We start from the raw sequence: 14,807 nt of genomic DNA on the forward strand, positions 1-14,807 counted from the left end.
AGAAAGTGCAGGGATGTTTCGGGGCTTACTCTAGGCCCCCCCATTCATGCCAGTGTGGGGGGAGCGATCCCCATTGGGGAGGACGAGGATCATTGGCTAAGGGTCTCTTCACAGATGCCTCCATGGCCACCTGAAGCATCTTCAGCGGCCCCAGGGACCCATCGCCACCTCCCTTAACCTCGGCAGCATCCAGACTAGAATCTGTTTCTGGCGACTTTAATTGTAAAAACCAAAAACATTCATATAAATAAAACTGTTGTGTAAAATACAGTTTGGTTCTTTCTACTAAATCCCTCTCCAACCCACACTCCAAAAAATCACATAGAAAACCCAAGACAGAGAAATAAGTAGTACAAATATACAGGGTCCCTGATGACTAAGTGACCAGCAGCCTGGGGGCCCCGGTGGAGCAGGTTTTGTGGGGGAGGGTGAACCAGGCCGCTGGCCCCCGCTCCGTGACTTGGGAGGGCTTCCAGCCCCCCCCTGCCAGGGGCTGTGGAGGTGTAAAAAGGCGGAATTGGCCTCATGGAGGGAGGCAGGAGAAGGGAGTGGGGAGGCTGTGCGGTCTCCACCCTCAGTGGGGGTGGCTGCTTCTGCTGTCACTGTTTAAGATGCCGTGGGTGAGTAAACTAGGAGGTCAAGTGGGGAGGTCCTGCTATTTCCCCACTTCTGGGGGGGACAAGAAAGGGCAGTAAGCACTTATCCCCCCCAAGGAGAGGTTCAGTCTCATGGCCACTTGAATCTGGCCAGTGAAGATGAGGAAGGAAGGGAGTTCCTTCCTGTGAGGCCCGGTGGGCAGGGAGGCCCAGGGGCTGCAGCTCGCTCGGAGGGACCCCAAGCCCCTTGAAAGGCTGTGGGAAGGGGAGCTCTGAGGAGCCTAAGTAGCGCCAGGCCCTCCTCCCTTCCCAACTTGCTCAGGCTCCCGTCTGGGGGGTGTCTCTAAGAGGAAAGCCTCCCCACCCCCTGCCCCAGAGCCTGTTGCCCCCCACATCCCAGCTCTTGGAGTAAGACAGTAGGAAACCCGAGGGCAGACACCTGGACACACACACGCGCGCGCACGCGCGCGCACACACATGAGCAGGTGCACACAGGTGCCTGGGCAAGTGTGGACAAACACACACACATAATAGACACACACACACACACACACACACACACACACACACACACACACACACACACAGAAAAAGAGGAGACCCCACGATTCCCTGCCAAAGCCAGGGCCTGCCTGAGGCGGCCCCACCCTGGGGAAAGCCAAGGGGCAGGGTGGGGGCGTGGGGGGGCGGGGCCTGTGTCAGGAGCATTTCCAGACGCACACGGCCAGGGTGCCCCCGAAGTACAGGTAGAGCAGATTCTTCACCTCGTGGGTGATCTCAAAGCCGAAGCCTTCACCTATCACCACGTGCCAGGAGGAGCCAAACTTCTTGTCCATGGTCTCTTTGATCATCTTGGCGGCACTCTGCAAACACAAGGCCGGGCCACTCACCTCAGGAGGGGCTGGGGCTGCCCTTTGTCCCTCTGAGGTGCCCTTCTCAGGGGTCCCCCCAGAACCACGTCATCAGCCTGGCCTATAACTCACAGAGCACCTTCCTTCCAAATGTCCCACCTGCGCCTATCCCCCTTTTCCAGGTGAGGAAAGTGAGTCAGAAGGATTGGCGCCAGGCCCCAGGACCAGAGGGCGGTCTTCTGCTGGGCGTTCCTGCCCCCAAGGCCCACCGCGGCCACAGCCTCAACTCCAGAGTCAGGGGCCCTGGGCTGGAATCTGTCTGGTGGGACTCAGCAGCAAGCCCCTCCCCCTTTCTTGGCTTCAGTTTCCTCATTGGTCCAATGGACACTTGCATGCCTGTGGCAGTTGACCCTGCCTATGTCACAGGCCATGGCCCAGAAAGCGCTCCTCTAGCAGGGAAGCCCCTGCCACCACAGGCTGCTCGGCGGGACATTGACCCTGTCTGCACATGGACGCTGGCTGCCACTTGGGAGTCTGTCAGCCTCTTCTGACTCCTGCTGCTGTTAGGGCCCGGCCAGGGAGGAAGGAGCCACTATCAGCATCCTTTGCTGGGGCTGGCACCAGTAAAAGCCTAGCTGGGATTACCTGAACTTCCTTCAGAAGAGCTGGGGATCCAAAAGTCATCTCAGAAAGAGCCCCTCTCCTTTCCCACATCATCCCTCCCCAGGGAACCGGCCGTTCCTGAGCTAGGCCGAGTATGTTGGGGGCCTGCAGTGATGGGGTACCTCGTTGTTGTTGGAGTACTTCTCACAGGCGGTGACACACAACTCCATGGTCTCCACTCTCATCTCCTCTGGCATGTCAGAGTGCTGGGGGAACAGGGAAGGACAGACATGGCTCAGCAAGAGATGCACGAGGCCGTGCCAGGGTTAATCTATTACTGAGCTCAAGGGGGCTGCTGTGTCAGCTACTCTGAGCACAGTTGGGGGGAGAGGGCCCCAAAGTCTGCATGCAGTGTCCCAGAATTACCGGGGCCTGAGAAAGGACAAGCACCACCATGCTGGGGAAACCGAGGCACAGACGGGGTCCATGACTTGGCCAGGGCCCCCGATGGCCCTACTGATGCAGAGCAGCATGGCCAGCATCTTCCATCCAACCTCAGCACCCGTCTGAGCCAGGTGTCAGACCTGAAGAAAGGCACTCCACTCTGCTCTGGGGAGGATCCCCGTCTGAAAGGTCCCTTCCCCAAGGTTGCCCTTTTGAGTCCCCTTTCTCCTTCCCTACTAGAACTTACTCTGACCAGGGGAAAGGTCTGTAGTCTCTTATAATCTGCATCATCTTTCTTCCCTTCCTCTCCCATGATCCTTCCACCGTAAGCAGCTGAGGAAAGAGGGGCGCTCCTGGGGAGGTGCTAATGGTAGCAATTAGGGCGAGCCAGGAAGGCTGAGGAGGCAGGCCCAGCTGTCTCAGAGGCAGGAGAAAATGCTCCCCGCCAGGGGATGCTGCTGAAAACAGGAAAAAACCAGAACAAAGAAAGTTGATTTTCAAACCACAAATCACACACTGTAAAGGTCACAGAAACTGTCTGATCCCCCACCCCCGCCTAACGCCTCCATGTCCCTTCCCAAATGGCCAACTTGTCTGCAGATCGGAGGATGAGTCAACGTGAGATGCTGAGACCTGAGGAGGAACACACTGGTGGGATGCTGCGAGCCCACGCTTCTACCAGGGAGACAGAGTTTGATTATATGCCAACAGTACTCTAAGCACAGTCTAGGTGACGGCATCAGACGATTCATCAAGCGACAAACAAGCATGGGTTGACAGCCTACACTGTGCTGGGCACCGTGACTCCGCTGGGAGACGGGCTGTAATTCATGCTTGCAGAGCAGCGCTGAGCAGCTCTCCCCCTTCCTTCTAAGTGATGGGGATGCTGACGTCCAAGTGGCTCACCGGCAAACTCTTGAGAGTTCCCCAAGAAAGTTCTTTACCTTCTGGTCAAGCTGGACTGCGCACACAAATGTGGGTGCTAGGCCTGGCTCCACCAAGTGTCTAACTTTACCCTCTGTTTCCTGGTTAGTCAAGTGTGCCCTGCACACCTCAAGTGAAGGTGAAACGAAGTCGTGTGCGTGAACACAGTTTGAGGGTTTTAAAGCACTAGATACATGGAACACCGGCGGGCATGAGGCCCCAGTTCTAGCTGCAGCCTTGTCACTGATCCAACTGGGAGACCGTGGCAAAGTTACTTCCCTTGTCAGAGCCTCATTTTTCTCATTTGTCAAAAGAAGAAGCCTGACTCCGTGTCTTTATAAATCTCTTTGAACTCTCACACTCTCCACAATCCCATGGTTATGAATGGGAGCAGCAGCAGTAATGTTTATTGACATGTTTCTTTGAGCAGCCTGGCCTGCATCCTTGCCATCTTCATCGGAAGTGTTCCAATCATTGGGCAAGTTTTTCCCTTAGATTCACTGCTGTTGCTCTTTGGCTTTTAACAATCATCATCTCGGGCAAACAGACACATATATGGCATCCCATCCAACCCAGCTCTGTCCTCCCCTTCACTGCCAAATTCCTCGACAATGGTGTCTCTATTGGATGGCTCCACTCCCTTGCCTCTCACTCTCTCTCTCCCATGTTTTACCCGCAATAGTCCCCTGAAGCTCTTGCGCCTCACCATCAGATCCAATGCCCTCCCTTAATCTCTGCAGATACCACACTGTTGAGCTCCCCTCCTTCAGTAAATGTGCCCTGCGATTCTTCTCCTCCTTCTTCAAGTGCTTCTTCTCCACTTCCTTGGCCGGCTCCTCTTCCTCTCCCCAACCCCGGGCTAGGCCTGCTTCTCTTCTTACCTTCAATGACCACCATTATACAAATGACCTCTCAGACCATCTCCAGCCCTTCTCAGCTCTAGGCTCAAGTCTGTATCTTCTGTAGATCGGCATCCAAGCGGCCCCACACACTCAACACGTCCAGACACAGTTCCTCCTCGTCCCGGTGTCACTACTTCTGCCTGAGGCACAGTTATTTGCTGTCTCTCTCACAGGGAAACCTCAGTGTTCTTTCCTTCTCTCACCTTCCCCAGACATTCAGCTGCCAAGGCCTCTCAATTCTTCCTGCACAAAGTTTCTGGCATTCTCCGCTCAATTCCCAATTCCCACCAGCTGGACTCCGGCAGCAGCCTCCCAAGAGGTCTCTCTGCCTCCAGTCTTTTCCAGCTATTCCAGCCTTGAGACTAATCTTTCCACCTGCATGGATCTTGTCCCATCACTGTTCCAATGGCTTTCTACTGCCTTCTAAAGAAGCTTCAAGGCCTTGTGGTTGGCATTCTAAGCCCTTGGAAAAGTGGTGCCAGCTGCCTCTCTGGTCTTACAGGGTCACCTAACTCCCCTCCATGAACTCACACCAACTGGGCCAACTTTGTATCCTAGACATCACCTACTCTTTCCTACACAATGGTCCCTCTAACTCTACTATCCTCTCTTCTCCTCACCTCATTTACTCGATGAAGCCTTCCTTAATCCTCCATTCAATACCAGGCTTTCTGCCTAGACCTTACAGAGCACATTGTGTCACAACTCTTTGATGCTTATGTGTTGTACCCGTATGGTGGAGCCAGGAAGACCTGGGTTCAATCCAACCTCAGACACTGAGCAGCTGTGTGGTCCAGGAAAGTCAGTTAAATTAAGCACAGCTATAAAATGATCAAGTTGAACCTGATGGCCTTTATGGTTCCTTTCCAGTTCTGGGATCTGGGGGGCTGCTGATTCTTCCTGTCTGGGCATTCCCTCCATCCATGCAGTTGACAAGCCCTCTTGTAAACTCAGCAGGTGGTCCTCGAAGCCCGTCCAGGTGGTGTCAGATGTGAGCATCCTGTTCAAGGCCCCAGCATCATCCCCCGCAATGAGGCCTCAGGCGAGGTCCTAGGGAGGGATTGCTATGTATCCTTTGTCAATCCGGACTAGACTGAGAGCTGCCCCAGTCCTACACACAGCAGGTGTTTGCTAGAGCCTCTGCCCTTGTGATTGGTGACTGAGCCCCCAGTTCCAAGGGGCCCGGCCATTCTCACTTCACTCCTGCGGGCCTCCCTGTTGTCCAGATCCCTTCTGTGTGACGTCTTCCCTCATTGGAATCGAAGCTTTGTGAGGACAGGAGCAACCCCGGTGCTCTGCACACAGTAAGTGCTTCATTCTCTCTGGAGCTTTCTCCTTCTTCTCCCCCTCCTCTCCCTCTTCTTTGTCTCTCTCCCTCTTAGAAACAGGTAAACTGAGGGCTGGTGCAAAGAAGGAAGGCCGTTTTATTATGATCTTGCAAGAAAGGGCAGGCACCCTAGAAGAGTGGTGCACCTTGCCACAGCAAAAAGTTCCCTTTTTATCCTAGCTCTAACGCAAGGTCCTGCCCCCATCTGGGTTCACATTCATTGAGACACTTCTAAACATGTAGTCCACTCCCCCAGATGTGGTGCCACTGCTGCCCCCACCCTGTGGGGCAACCAGACCCTGAGATTTTATGATTCTTTGTTATCGAACTTCAGAAAACCTCTGTTGATTCAGCAAGGAAAGGAAGGAAAATTTTGGGGAGTGGGGATAAGCCTCTAGGGCTTGAATTATGTAGTTTGTTCTTATCTAAGAGGAGCATCCTCTACTGGTTAACTGTTAACTCAGCAGGAAAAAGGAAGGAATGGTGGAAGGGGGGCGGGGAGGAAGAAGCCCCCAGGACTTGAATAATGTATCCTGCCTCCTGAGGAAGACATACCATTCCTCTCACCCCCTTCTTCCTCTCTCTGTCTCTCCCCTTCTTCTCCTCCCCTTCCTCTGTCTCTCTCCCTCTTTCTCCCCTTCTTCTCTCCTTCCTCTCTTTGTCTGTTTCTCCCCCTCTTCTCTCTCATTCTATGAAAAGTTGCTGAGGTGGCGCAGCCTTGCCAGCAGAAAGGATACAATCGAGTGGTGGCCCACAGTGATCCATCCTGCACAGCAGCTAAGTAATTCACTCTGGCCACACAAGACAAAGGGTCAACCATGGAGCTTCATCCCAAATGGCCGGCTCCTTCCTGACTGCTCTCTTCATCTTCTGCCGGGGCAGTGGGTGAGCAGCCCACGTGGTGGTTGGGAGTCTGGCCCAGGGATGAAGCTTCTCTGAACAACTGCTTCTCTCCTCCTGCCTCACTCCCCTTGTGAACTCGGTGCACAGGTCAAGCACAGTCCATGCCGCTTTTTCTCCACTGATGTTCAGGGTTATATCTTCTGGATGAAGACTGGGGACTGCTGTCTGTTGCTGTGCACAAGGTTGGCCATTTCCCAAGTAAAACCTCACTTGACTTTGGCTCATGATCCTCATCTCACCAAAGCTTTCTTCTCTTCATGCTAAGCCTCACCTCCAGCATCACTGCATCTCCTAGCTCTACCTCCCTTCATTAATAGAAGTTCAGCCCAAGACTGAGGTCAGGATTGGAAGGCTGATGACATTCCTAAAATGCTCTGGGCCATCCAGACATCAGGAACACTGGATGCACTGAGGAAATGTCATGAGATGGCATTCCAAAGATGGCCACTTCCTGCTCATCATCCCAGTGATTCACATTTGCACAGCATGCCAACATATTGATCTCACCACTCTAGGAAGTCCAAGGTACCACTATTACTATCTCCTTTTTAAAGACAAGGAAACTGAGGGCCAGAGACGTTAAGGGACTTGCCCAAAGTCACACAGCTCTAAAGTGGCTGAGTTGAGAACCAGTGGTTTAACTTTCTGAACCTCAGTTTCTTCATCTCTAAAAGGGGGTTGGTGACACTTGTTCTACCTCACTCAGAGGGTGGTTGTAAAGAAAGTTTCTTTGTAAAACTCATTAAAGTTGAAATGTCAGAGATGAAGATGACGATGACAATTGATGTACTGACCTTGGGTGAGTCACAGCTTCTCTGAACCTCCATTTCCTCATCTGTAAAATGGGAATGGTTGGAGGGGCAGCTAGGTGGCGCAGTGGGATAAAGCACTGGCCCTGGATTCAGGAGTACCTGAGTTCAAATCTGACCTCAGACACTTACTAGCTGTGTGACCCTGGGCAAGTCACTTAAGCCCCCATTGGCCCCACCAAAAATAAAAAAAATTAAAAAAAAAATGGGAATGGTGATGCTTACGCCTTCATTCACGTTGCTGGTGTGAGGAGGAGCACTTTCTATACTGTAAAGCACCATGACAGTAAGATGCCTAGAATTGTGATTTTCTGTCATTGTTCCTCAAAGAATGATACCAGATTTAACTTAACAATATGTAACAACATTTCCAATAATAATAAACTTTGGCATCCCACACGGCACCAAGGCAAGAAAATGAACCCTTTAAGGGGTTCCCTTGGGTCCTCATGTGTAACTATGTTCTTAATAACGTCATTCATCTTCCATGCCAACAACATGAGCTGAGGGGCCTGAAAAGAATCAGGTCAGGCTTAAAAGAAAGCATTTTAATAATTTATAAAATGGGAGGCCTGCAGTCCCTAATGCCCATTACTTCAGGTTACCTCTGGGAGTTGGCTCCGACAAAATCACTCCTGTCCTTGAATAGCAAGCCACTGCTGGTCCTCAAGCTCTCTCCTTTTGATTGTTCTCACTGACACTGTCTAACCCAGGAGCACTTCCCAACAGCCGTCATACGAGGGCTTCTCCTAGGCAACAGGAGCCCTAGAGATCAGACTCATTCTCTCTCTGTCCTTGTCCCAGACATTTCAAAACGACACTCAGCAATTCATACTGATGCCTAATCCACTTACTTAGTTTTACTTCAGAGAAACACTGGGAGACCATAACAAATGAGAATTGTCAGCAGAGCTAGAAGGGACCTTGAGCGCACAACATTTATTATAAGCAAACAGATACAACAGGCATTTATTAGGCACCTAGAGTAGGCAGAGCACACAGCATCACCTAATCCAAAGCCTTCATTGTACAGAAGGGAGATCAGAGGGGGCAGCTAGGTGGTGCTATAGTGGATAAAGCACTGGCCCTGGATTCAGAAGGACCCGAGTTCAAATCCAGCCTCAGACACTTGACACTAGCTGTGTGACCCTGGGCAAATCACTTAACCCTCATTGCCCCACAAAACAAACAAATAAAACCCTCCAAAAACAAAAACAGAAGAGAGATCAGAGTCTTGGGTATGGTTAGCACTGGGAATGTATTCAAGTAGCCAGCATGGGAGAGAAGAGTGAGCAGCCCCAGACTGTAGCCCCCAGGGCTTCTGGCTCCCCATTTCTGGCTCTGTCTACCCTATCTTCCTTCCCATTCATAGTCAAGTTTATATAGCGGCCAAAAAGGAAATGCTTCTATTTTAGAAGAGCCCCTTCCCCACTTCTCTCCATTCACCCCAGGGAGAACCTTTGGATAGACAGAGCCCCAGTCACCATTCCTAAGTATGAGAACAGAGATATACTCAGACAAGCTGGGGCAGGACAGAAGGCCACAAGTCCCCTAGTCCCATTTTCCTACACCCAACCATTTATTCAATTATGTGAGAACACTCTCAAGAAGGAGCTTACAAAGAAGTGTGCATGCACATACACACAGCACCCCTGCATTTCTAGGGACTGAGCATCCAGTTACTGTAGGATAAGCCACAGACAAGGCTAGTCTGGGTCTCGATCCATGCCTGTCCTGTGTCTCTCTCGAACCACATACCCCCAAATCCCACCTCTGACCATCCCCTTTCCTCTTTCCATCACCCTCGCTCTTTTACTGCTTGGCTAAACATTGGTAGAGAAGCAAAGAGACAGGACTTTAAGGTAGACATACCAAGGATTCTTCAGAACTCTAAGAGTCACAGTTGAGGAAATGAGACCTCGAACTGGCAGTTAGTTCTCTTGGAGGTTGGGGATGGGGTACAGGGGTTCTATACAGGCCTGACAAGGCCATTGATTGCCATGACCATCATCTCCATGGCCTCTTCTTGAAGGAGTCAAATGCTTGTTAAACAAATGATTCCCTATAGGTTTTAGACCCTGTGCTGGAAGTAAGGGGAGTCCACATTTTATTCTCCTCAGCTGGCACAGGAAACCACCAGACCGGGAGGGGCTGCCTCAGGAGCCATGAGGTTTGGAAGTCTGTAAGCCTGACATGGATCACCATTTGCCAGAGCTAAGGGATCATCCATTTTTAGAGGGACCTTCTTGGAGATCTAGACCAAGGGTGTCAAAATCAAATAGGAACGGGGGCTACTAATGTATCCTAAAGACGCCCACCAGCTGAGTCAGTTTTAGATTGTAATGTCTAGCTTTTATTGTCTTTTTATTTCGTTAAACGTTTCCCAATGACATTTCTGCCTGGCTCAGGTGGCACCCAGGAGTTCTAGGGTCCACAGGACCATGTTATTGACACCTCTAGTCTAGAGCAACCCCCTCATTTTACAGAAGGAGTGAAAGTGGAGGCCTGGGGCATGAAGGGAAGTGAAGGCTCTGTCAACTCTAAATCCAACACTCTTTCCATTGAGGCAGACAAGTGTTCCTATCCAGGTGCCAACTGGGCTGGAGAACACCTGAAGTCTCTTCCAACTCCAGGCTTCCACCCTCATCAAACACTAGTCTCTGGGCAGCTAGGTGGCACAGTGGATAAAGCACTGGCCCTGGATTCAGGAGTACCTGAGTTCAAATCCAGCCTCAGACACTTGACACTTACTAGCTGTGTGACCCTGGGCAAGTCACTTAACCCTCATTGCCTTGCAAAACAAAACAAAACAAAACAAACACTAGTCTCCTTTCCTTGCCAAACAAGACCACTCTGCACTGGCTCCCAATCTCACCCTGCCCTGGCTGTCTCTGGCTGCCATTCCCATTGCCCTCCGTCCCCAGATCGGCCTCTCCTCCAACCTCCTTTTATATGAAGAATGTTCCCTGGGCCCTGTGCTACCGAGGCCAAGCCATGCCAAGATCCTAGACTCAGAGCCTCTTGGAAATCATCTGGTCGCAGCCCTCCTTTACACACGAGGAAACTGAGCTTCAAAAAGTTCGAGTGAATTGCCCAAGGAAGGACACATGGCAGGCCTTTGTCGTAGCTGGATCTCCTGACTCCAGGCCCGGCGCTCTTTCCACCACGGCACATTGAAAGAAGGAGGCACAGTCTTCCCACAATCTCTGCCTCCTCTAGTTATCTGTATACAAAAGTTACAAATAACTAGAAAATACAAGACAGAAAGTGATTAAGTGAGCTTGATTAAGAGTGAAGCCCCATAGGACAAGTACAATGAGAATCCAGGCGGAGATCGCTTCCAGCCGGGCTTAGAAGGGGAGGCTTTCTGGCAGTGGCATTTCTGCCCGGCCTTCCTAGTAAGAGGGGATTTGAATGGGAAAAGTGGGGAGGGGAGATCATTCTAGAGGGAGACATCGACATGAGCAAAGCAGAAACGCACAGGGGTGTCAGAGGAGTCAGTGAGTTCTCTGTAGTCCAACCCTATGATGTGGGTATACAGGAACTGTGGGAGAGCATGGTGGAAAGTAACACGGATGCATTTGGGCTTTTTAATCGAGGCAATGGGGAGCCCTCAAAGGCTTCTGGGTAGAGGAATAACAATCGGAGCTGAATTGGGGGATGATTAGCCAATGGCACCTAGGACAGATTACAGGCAGAGAACAGTTAGGGGGTTATTTTGACAGTGGAGCCAGGATAGGATGAGGGTGGTGGGACAGAAAGGACATCATCTAGGGAGGGGTTTCCTTTTCAGAAATGGATTGGACCAGATGACTTCTGAGACCCCTCCCAGTTCTATGGTGCTTTCTGGCCTCATCTCACATCATGCTTTTCCTGGTGCTCCTCCATCCAACCAAATGGACTCGATGGCTCTCCTTGTCTCCCCTGCCTTCTCCAGCCTTAGTGCTATGAGTGTTCTCCATGCCAGGAATGTTTATCAGGGACACACAACATGTACACAGATACAAGTATATGGAAACCAAATACAAAGTAACTGGAAGGAACTGAGAACTTGGCAAATGAGGACCATGGATTTAGAGTTAGAAGGGACCTTATAGGCCATGGAGTTCAACCCCCTCACTTTGGCTGTGAGGAAACTGAAGCCCAGAGAAGAAGACAAGGGACCTGCTCAGGGTCAGAAAGCTAATAAGTAGCTGGGGCAGATTCTGACCCCAGACTTCAAGTCCGGCACTCTGTCTAGCACTTCACTGGCCTGCTGAAGCAAGTGTCAGGGCTTCCAAGAGGCTGGAGAACATTTCAGCTAGAGGACAGGTTGTACAGTCATGGAAACGGGTGGTGGAATGTTGTATATGGGAAAACAGTTAAGTGGGCCAGTTTGGCTGAAAAAGTATGTGAGGGGGAGTGATGTGTAATCTGCTGGAAAGATAGACTGGCTTTAAATGCCAAACACAGGAGTTTGCATTTTATTCTCAAAGTAATAAGGAACCTTCCTGAGCAGGAAGTGAGACCAGTGCTTCAGGAATATCAATATAGCAACTGTCAGGAGGATGGACTGGAGGGAGCAGAGATCATATACAAAGAAACCACCAAGGAGGCTCAGGCAAAAGCCCAGGAGAGAGGGAAACTGACCTAGGGTGCTTGTGGTGTGAATGGAAAGGGACAGGTGCAGGAGAACTGGCATTGGCAGAATCAGTCATATTGACAACTGATTGGCTAGGGGGGGTAAATAAGAGTGAAGAGACGTCTTCAAGGCTTTGGAGGTGGGTAATTGGGAGACTTGTGGCATCTCCAGTAGGAATAGGTAAGTCAGGAGAGGCAGGCTGAAGGAGAAGAACATGTTCCATTTTGGACTTGTGTGGGAGATGTCTACGAGACAGGTAGAGAGAGATTCAGGCCTAGCACTTGGGCCTGTAAGTATGTAGATCAGAGAGTTATCTGCAAAGAGATGATGGCTGAACCCATGGAAATTGCTGAGATCATCAAGAGAATCAGTGGGGGTGGGAGGGGGGTGGTGCCGCCTCAAGACAATGCCCTAGGTACACCCCCAAATAGCCAGAACACTACTGCAGAAACCCTTGAAGGAAAGAATATCCAGAAGCAAGCGGTGGGTAATGGTGTCCGACACTGCAAAGAGGTCGGGATGAGGCATGAAAATGGTCATTGGATTTAGCATCACAGAGATCCCTGGAGGGGACAGTTTCAGACAAGTAGGCTAGAAGGAAGCCAGCCAGACTGCTGCGGGGTGAGAAATGAACGGGATGTTAGAAAAGAGAGACAGAAAAGGGAAAGCGATTTCGGGCTGCTGGAGGGAGGTGGGAGCAAAGCGGAGAAAATAGAGGCTAGGTGAGGGAAAGCGGGAATAATGGTTGGGGGTGGGGCGGGGGTGGAAGCCAAGCTTGCAAAGCCAGGAAAGGAAAGAATAACAGTTTGAGGGGAGGGGAAGATCAAGGGCTGCCAGGAGAGTACAAGTCTGCAGGCGGAGGGAAGAATAACAATTAGGGAGAAAGAAGGGGATGATGGAAGGGTCAAGTGTTGGTGAGGAGAAGAGGGGCTGGCCTCGGAGAAAAGAAGGGTCCCCTCGAATAAAGCAGGAGAGAATAGGGGAGGCCGTGGAGGGGGGGATGAGGAGTTTGTGGAAGGGGATGAATCAGGGAAGTCAGGAAGGGGCATTTTGGACGAGTGGAGTCCTAGGCGCTGGAACCCGACACAGACAGAGATAGATCTGGAGCTGGGACAGACCGAATAAGCCAGTCATTTGCTAAGCCCCTCATTTTAAGGGTGGGGAAAGTGAGGGACAGAGCGGGGAGGGGGCTTCCCCGGGGTCACACTAGTGCGTGGCCCAGCCAAGGTTTGAATCCAGGTCCCAGATCTGGGGATGGAGGGGATACTGGAGGACTTCTAATCCAACCCCGTCACTTTACAGACCAGGAAACTGACGCACAGAGTGGGGAGGAGGCTTCCCCGGGGGTAAGCGGCCCAGGCGGGGTCGGAATCCTGGTCAAGGAATCCTGGGGCGTCAGGGGCCAACCCCCTCATTTTACAGACGGGTAAACTGAGGCCCGCCGAGGGGCAGCGCCTCGCCGGGGCGGACCAGCCCGGCGGCGGCGGGTGCGGAAGGTCCCCCGGCCACCGGCCGCCCCGGGCCGGGGCTAAGGGTCGGCGGGCGTCAGGCAGGCAGCCCGGGCCTGCGAGCCGAGGCCGCGCGGTTCCAGGGGCTCCGAAACCGGCGTAGTGCAAGCCCGGGGCGGGGGTCGGCGTCGGCCTCGGCTTCGGGGACCGATACAGCCGCGGGGCGCCCTCCCCCAGCCCCCCAGGGCCGCCCTCACCTGCTCCCGCCGCCGGGGCCCCAACGCCGCCGCCTCCGCCGCCTCCCTGGCGTTGTCAAGGAGGGAAACAAGATTGTCTTAGCAACCGGCACGGGAAATCCCGCCCCCGAATGAGGCTTCGGAGGAGGACCGACGTATGATTGGTGCCTGGGACTGTCAATCAGAGGAATGGGGCCTCGACTTCGAAGGCCGAAGCTTGGAAAAAGGGAAAGGGGCAGGGCTTTCCTTAGAGCTGCCCTAGGCGCGCCTGAAGAATTGGACCGTAAACCTCCAACTTCATTCTAGCAACTTCAACGGCCCTTTGTTCAGTTTACTCAGGGCGCAGGCGTGGCCCAGACCCTGCCCTCAGGGAGAGTACCCTTCCGTGGGGGTGGAAGATTTGGGCGCTGGTCAGCCCTGGAAAGGTCCTTTGCCTCGGACTTAAAGCGTTTCGGTCCAAATCCTGGCTTTCCCATGTGCTGGCCTTGGCCACCCTCAGTTTCCTCATCTGTAAAATGGGTCCCTAGACCAGATGACCCGGAGAGTCCCGTCCAGCTCTGCTCTGTGCTCCCTCGATCAGTGAATGGGCTTCCCACCCAACTGGACCACCCCCTCCCCCAATGTGAACAGCATGTTTCTCCATCCAGTTAGCTTTTCCACCGTGGATGGCGGGAATGTGACCTCATGGAGGGAAGCCTGAGCCCACCGTGCCTTGGGAATCCTTCCTGGAAATCAACCCTCCTAGGAGGCGCCCCTACACCCAGGGGACCTGCTGCTGGGGTGCTGGCCCCGGCTCCTCTTTTTTCCCTCATTCTCTCTCTTTTGGATTTCTTGGCATTTTAGTTGGTAAGGAGACGAGGCGCTGTCCTTGATCTCTTTTAGCGCTTCATGTTGTCATCTTGGGTGGTTGATGATGAGTGGTTGTTCTCGAAAGTTACAAACACGGGGCACATGTAGGGGTTCGTCTCCATTTCCATGGCTTTTCAGACATTGTTTAACATACACACAATTCTAAGGGGACAGCTGGGTGACACACTGGATAGAGCCGGGCCTGGGGTCAGGAAAACTCATCTGGAATTGAAATCCAGCCTCAGACACTTAGCCCTGCTTGCCTCAGTTCTTCATCTCTAAAATGAGCTGGAG

The 14,807-nt window shown here is 52.3% G+C and overlaps 1 protein-coding gene across 2 annotated transcripts; it reads right to left on the minus strand.

Annotated features, from left to right (window-relative positions):
* Positions 1–200: 200 nt before the first annotated feature.
* On the minus strand, positions 201–13,789 carry DNAL4 (dynein axonemal light chain 4). 2 transcript variants are annotated; one of them, XM_043969393.1, is made up of 4 exons: positions 13,686–13,789; positions 2,742–2,952; positions 2,233–2,316; positions 201–1,459 (listed from the first exon to the last, which is right to left on the minus strand). In XM_043969393.1, the coding sequence occupies exons 2-4, from the start codon at positions 2,805–2,807 to the stop codon at positions 1,295–1,297; spliced, it is 315 nt and encodes a 104-aa protein (XP_043825328.1). In that variant the 5' UTR covers positions 2,808–2,952; positions 13,686–13,789; the 3' UTR covers positions 201–1,294. The 2 variants fall into 2 exon arrangements, with proteins under 2 accessions (XP_043825328.1, XP_043825329.1); XM_043969394.1 differs by having other exon boundaries at positions 2,742–2,949; positions 13,686–13,787.
* Between the last annotated feature and the right edge of the window lie 1,018 nt (positions 13,790–14,807).

Source organism: Dromiciops gliroides, chromosome 5 (genome assembly GCF_019393635.1).
Source record: "Dromiciops gliroides isolate mDroGli1 chromosome 5, mDroGli1.pri, whole genome shotgun sequence".
Taxonomy (NCBI): domain Eukaryota; kingdom Metazoa; phylum Chordata; class Mammalia; order Microbiotheria; family Microbiotheriidae; genus Dromiciops; species Dromiciops gliroides.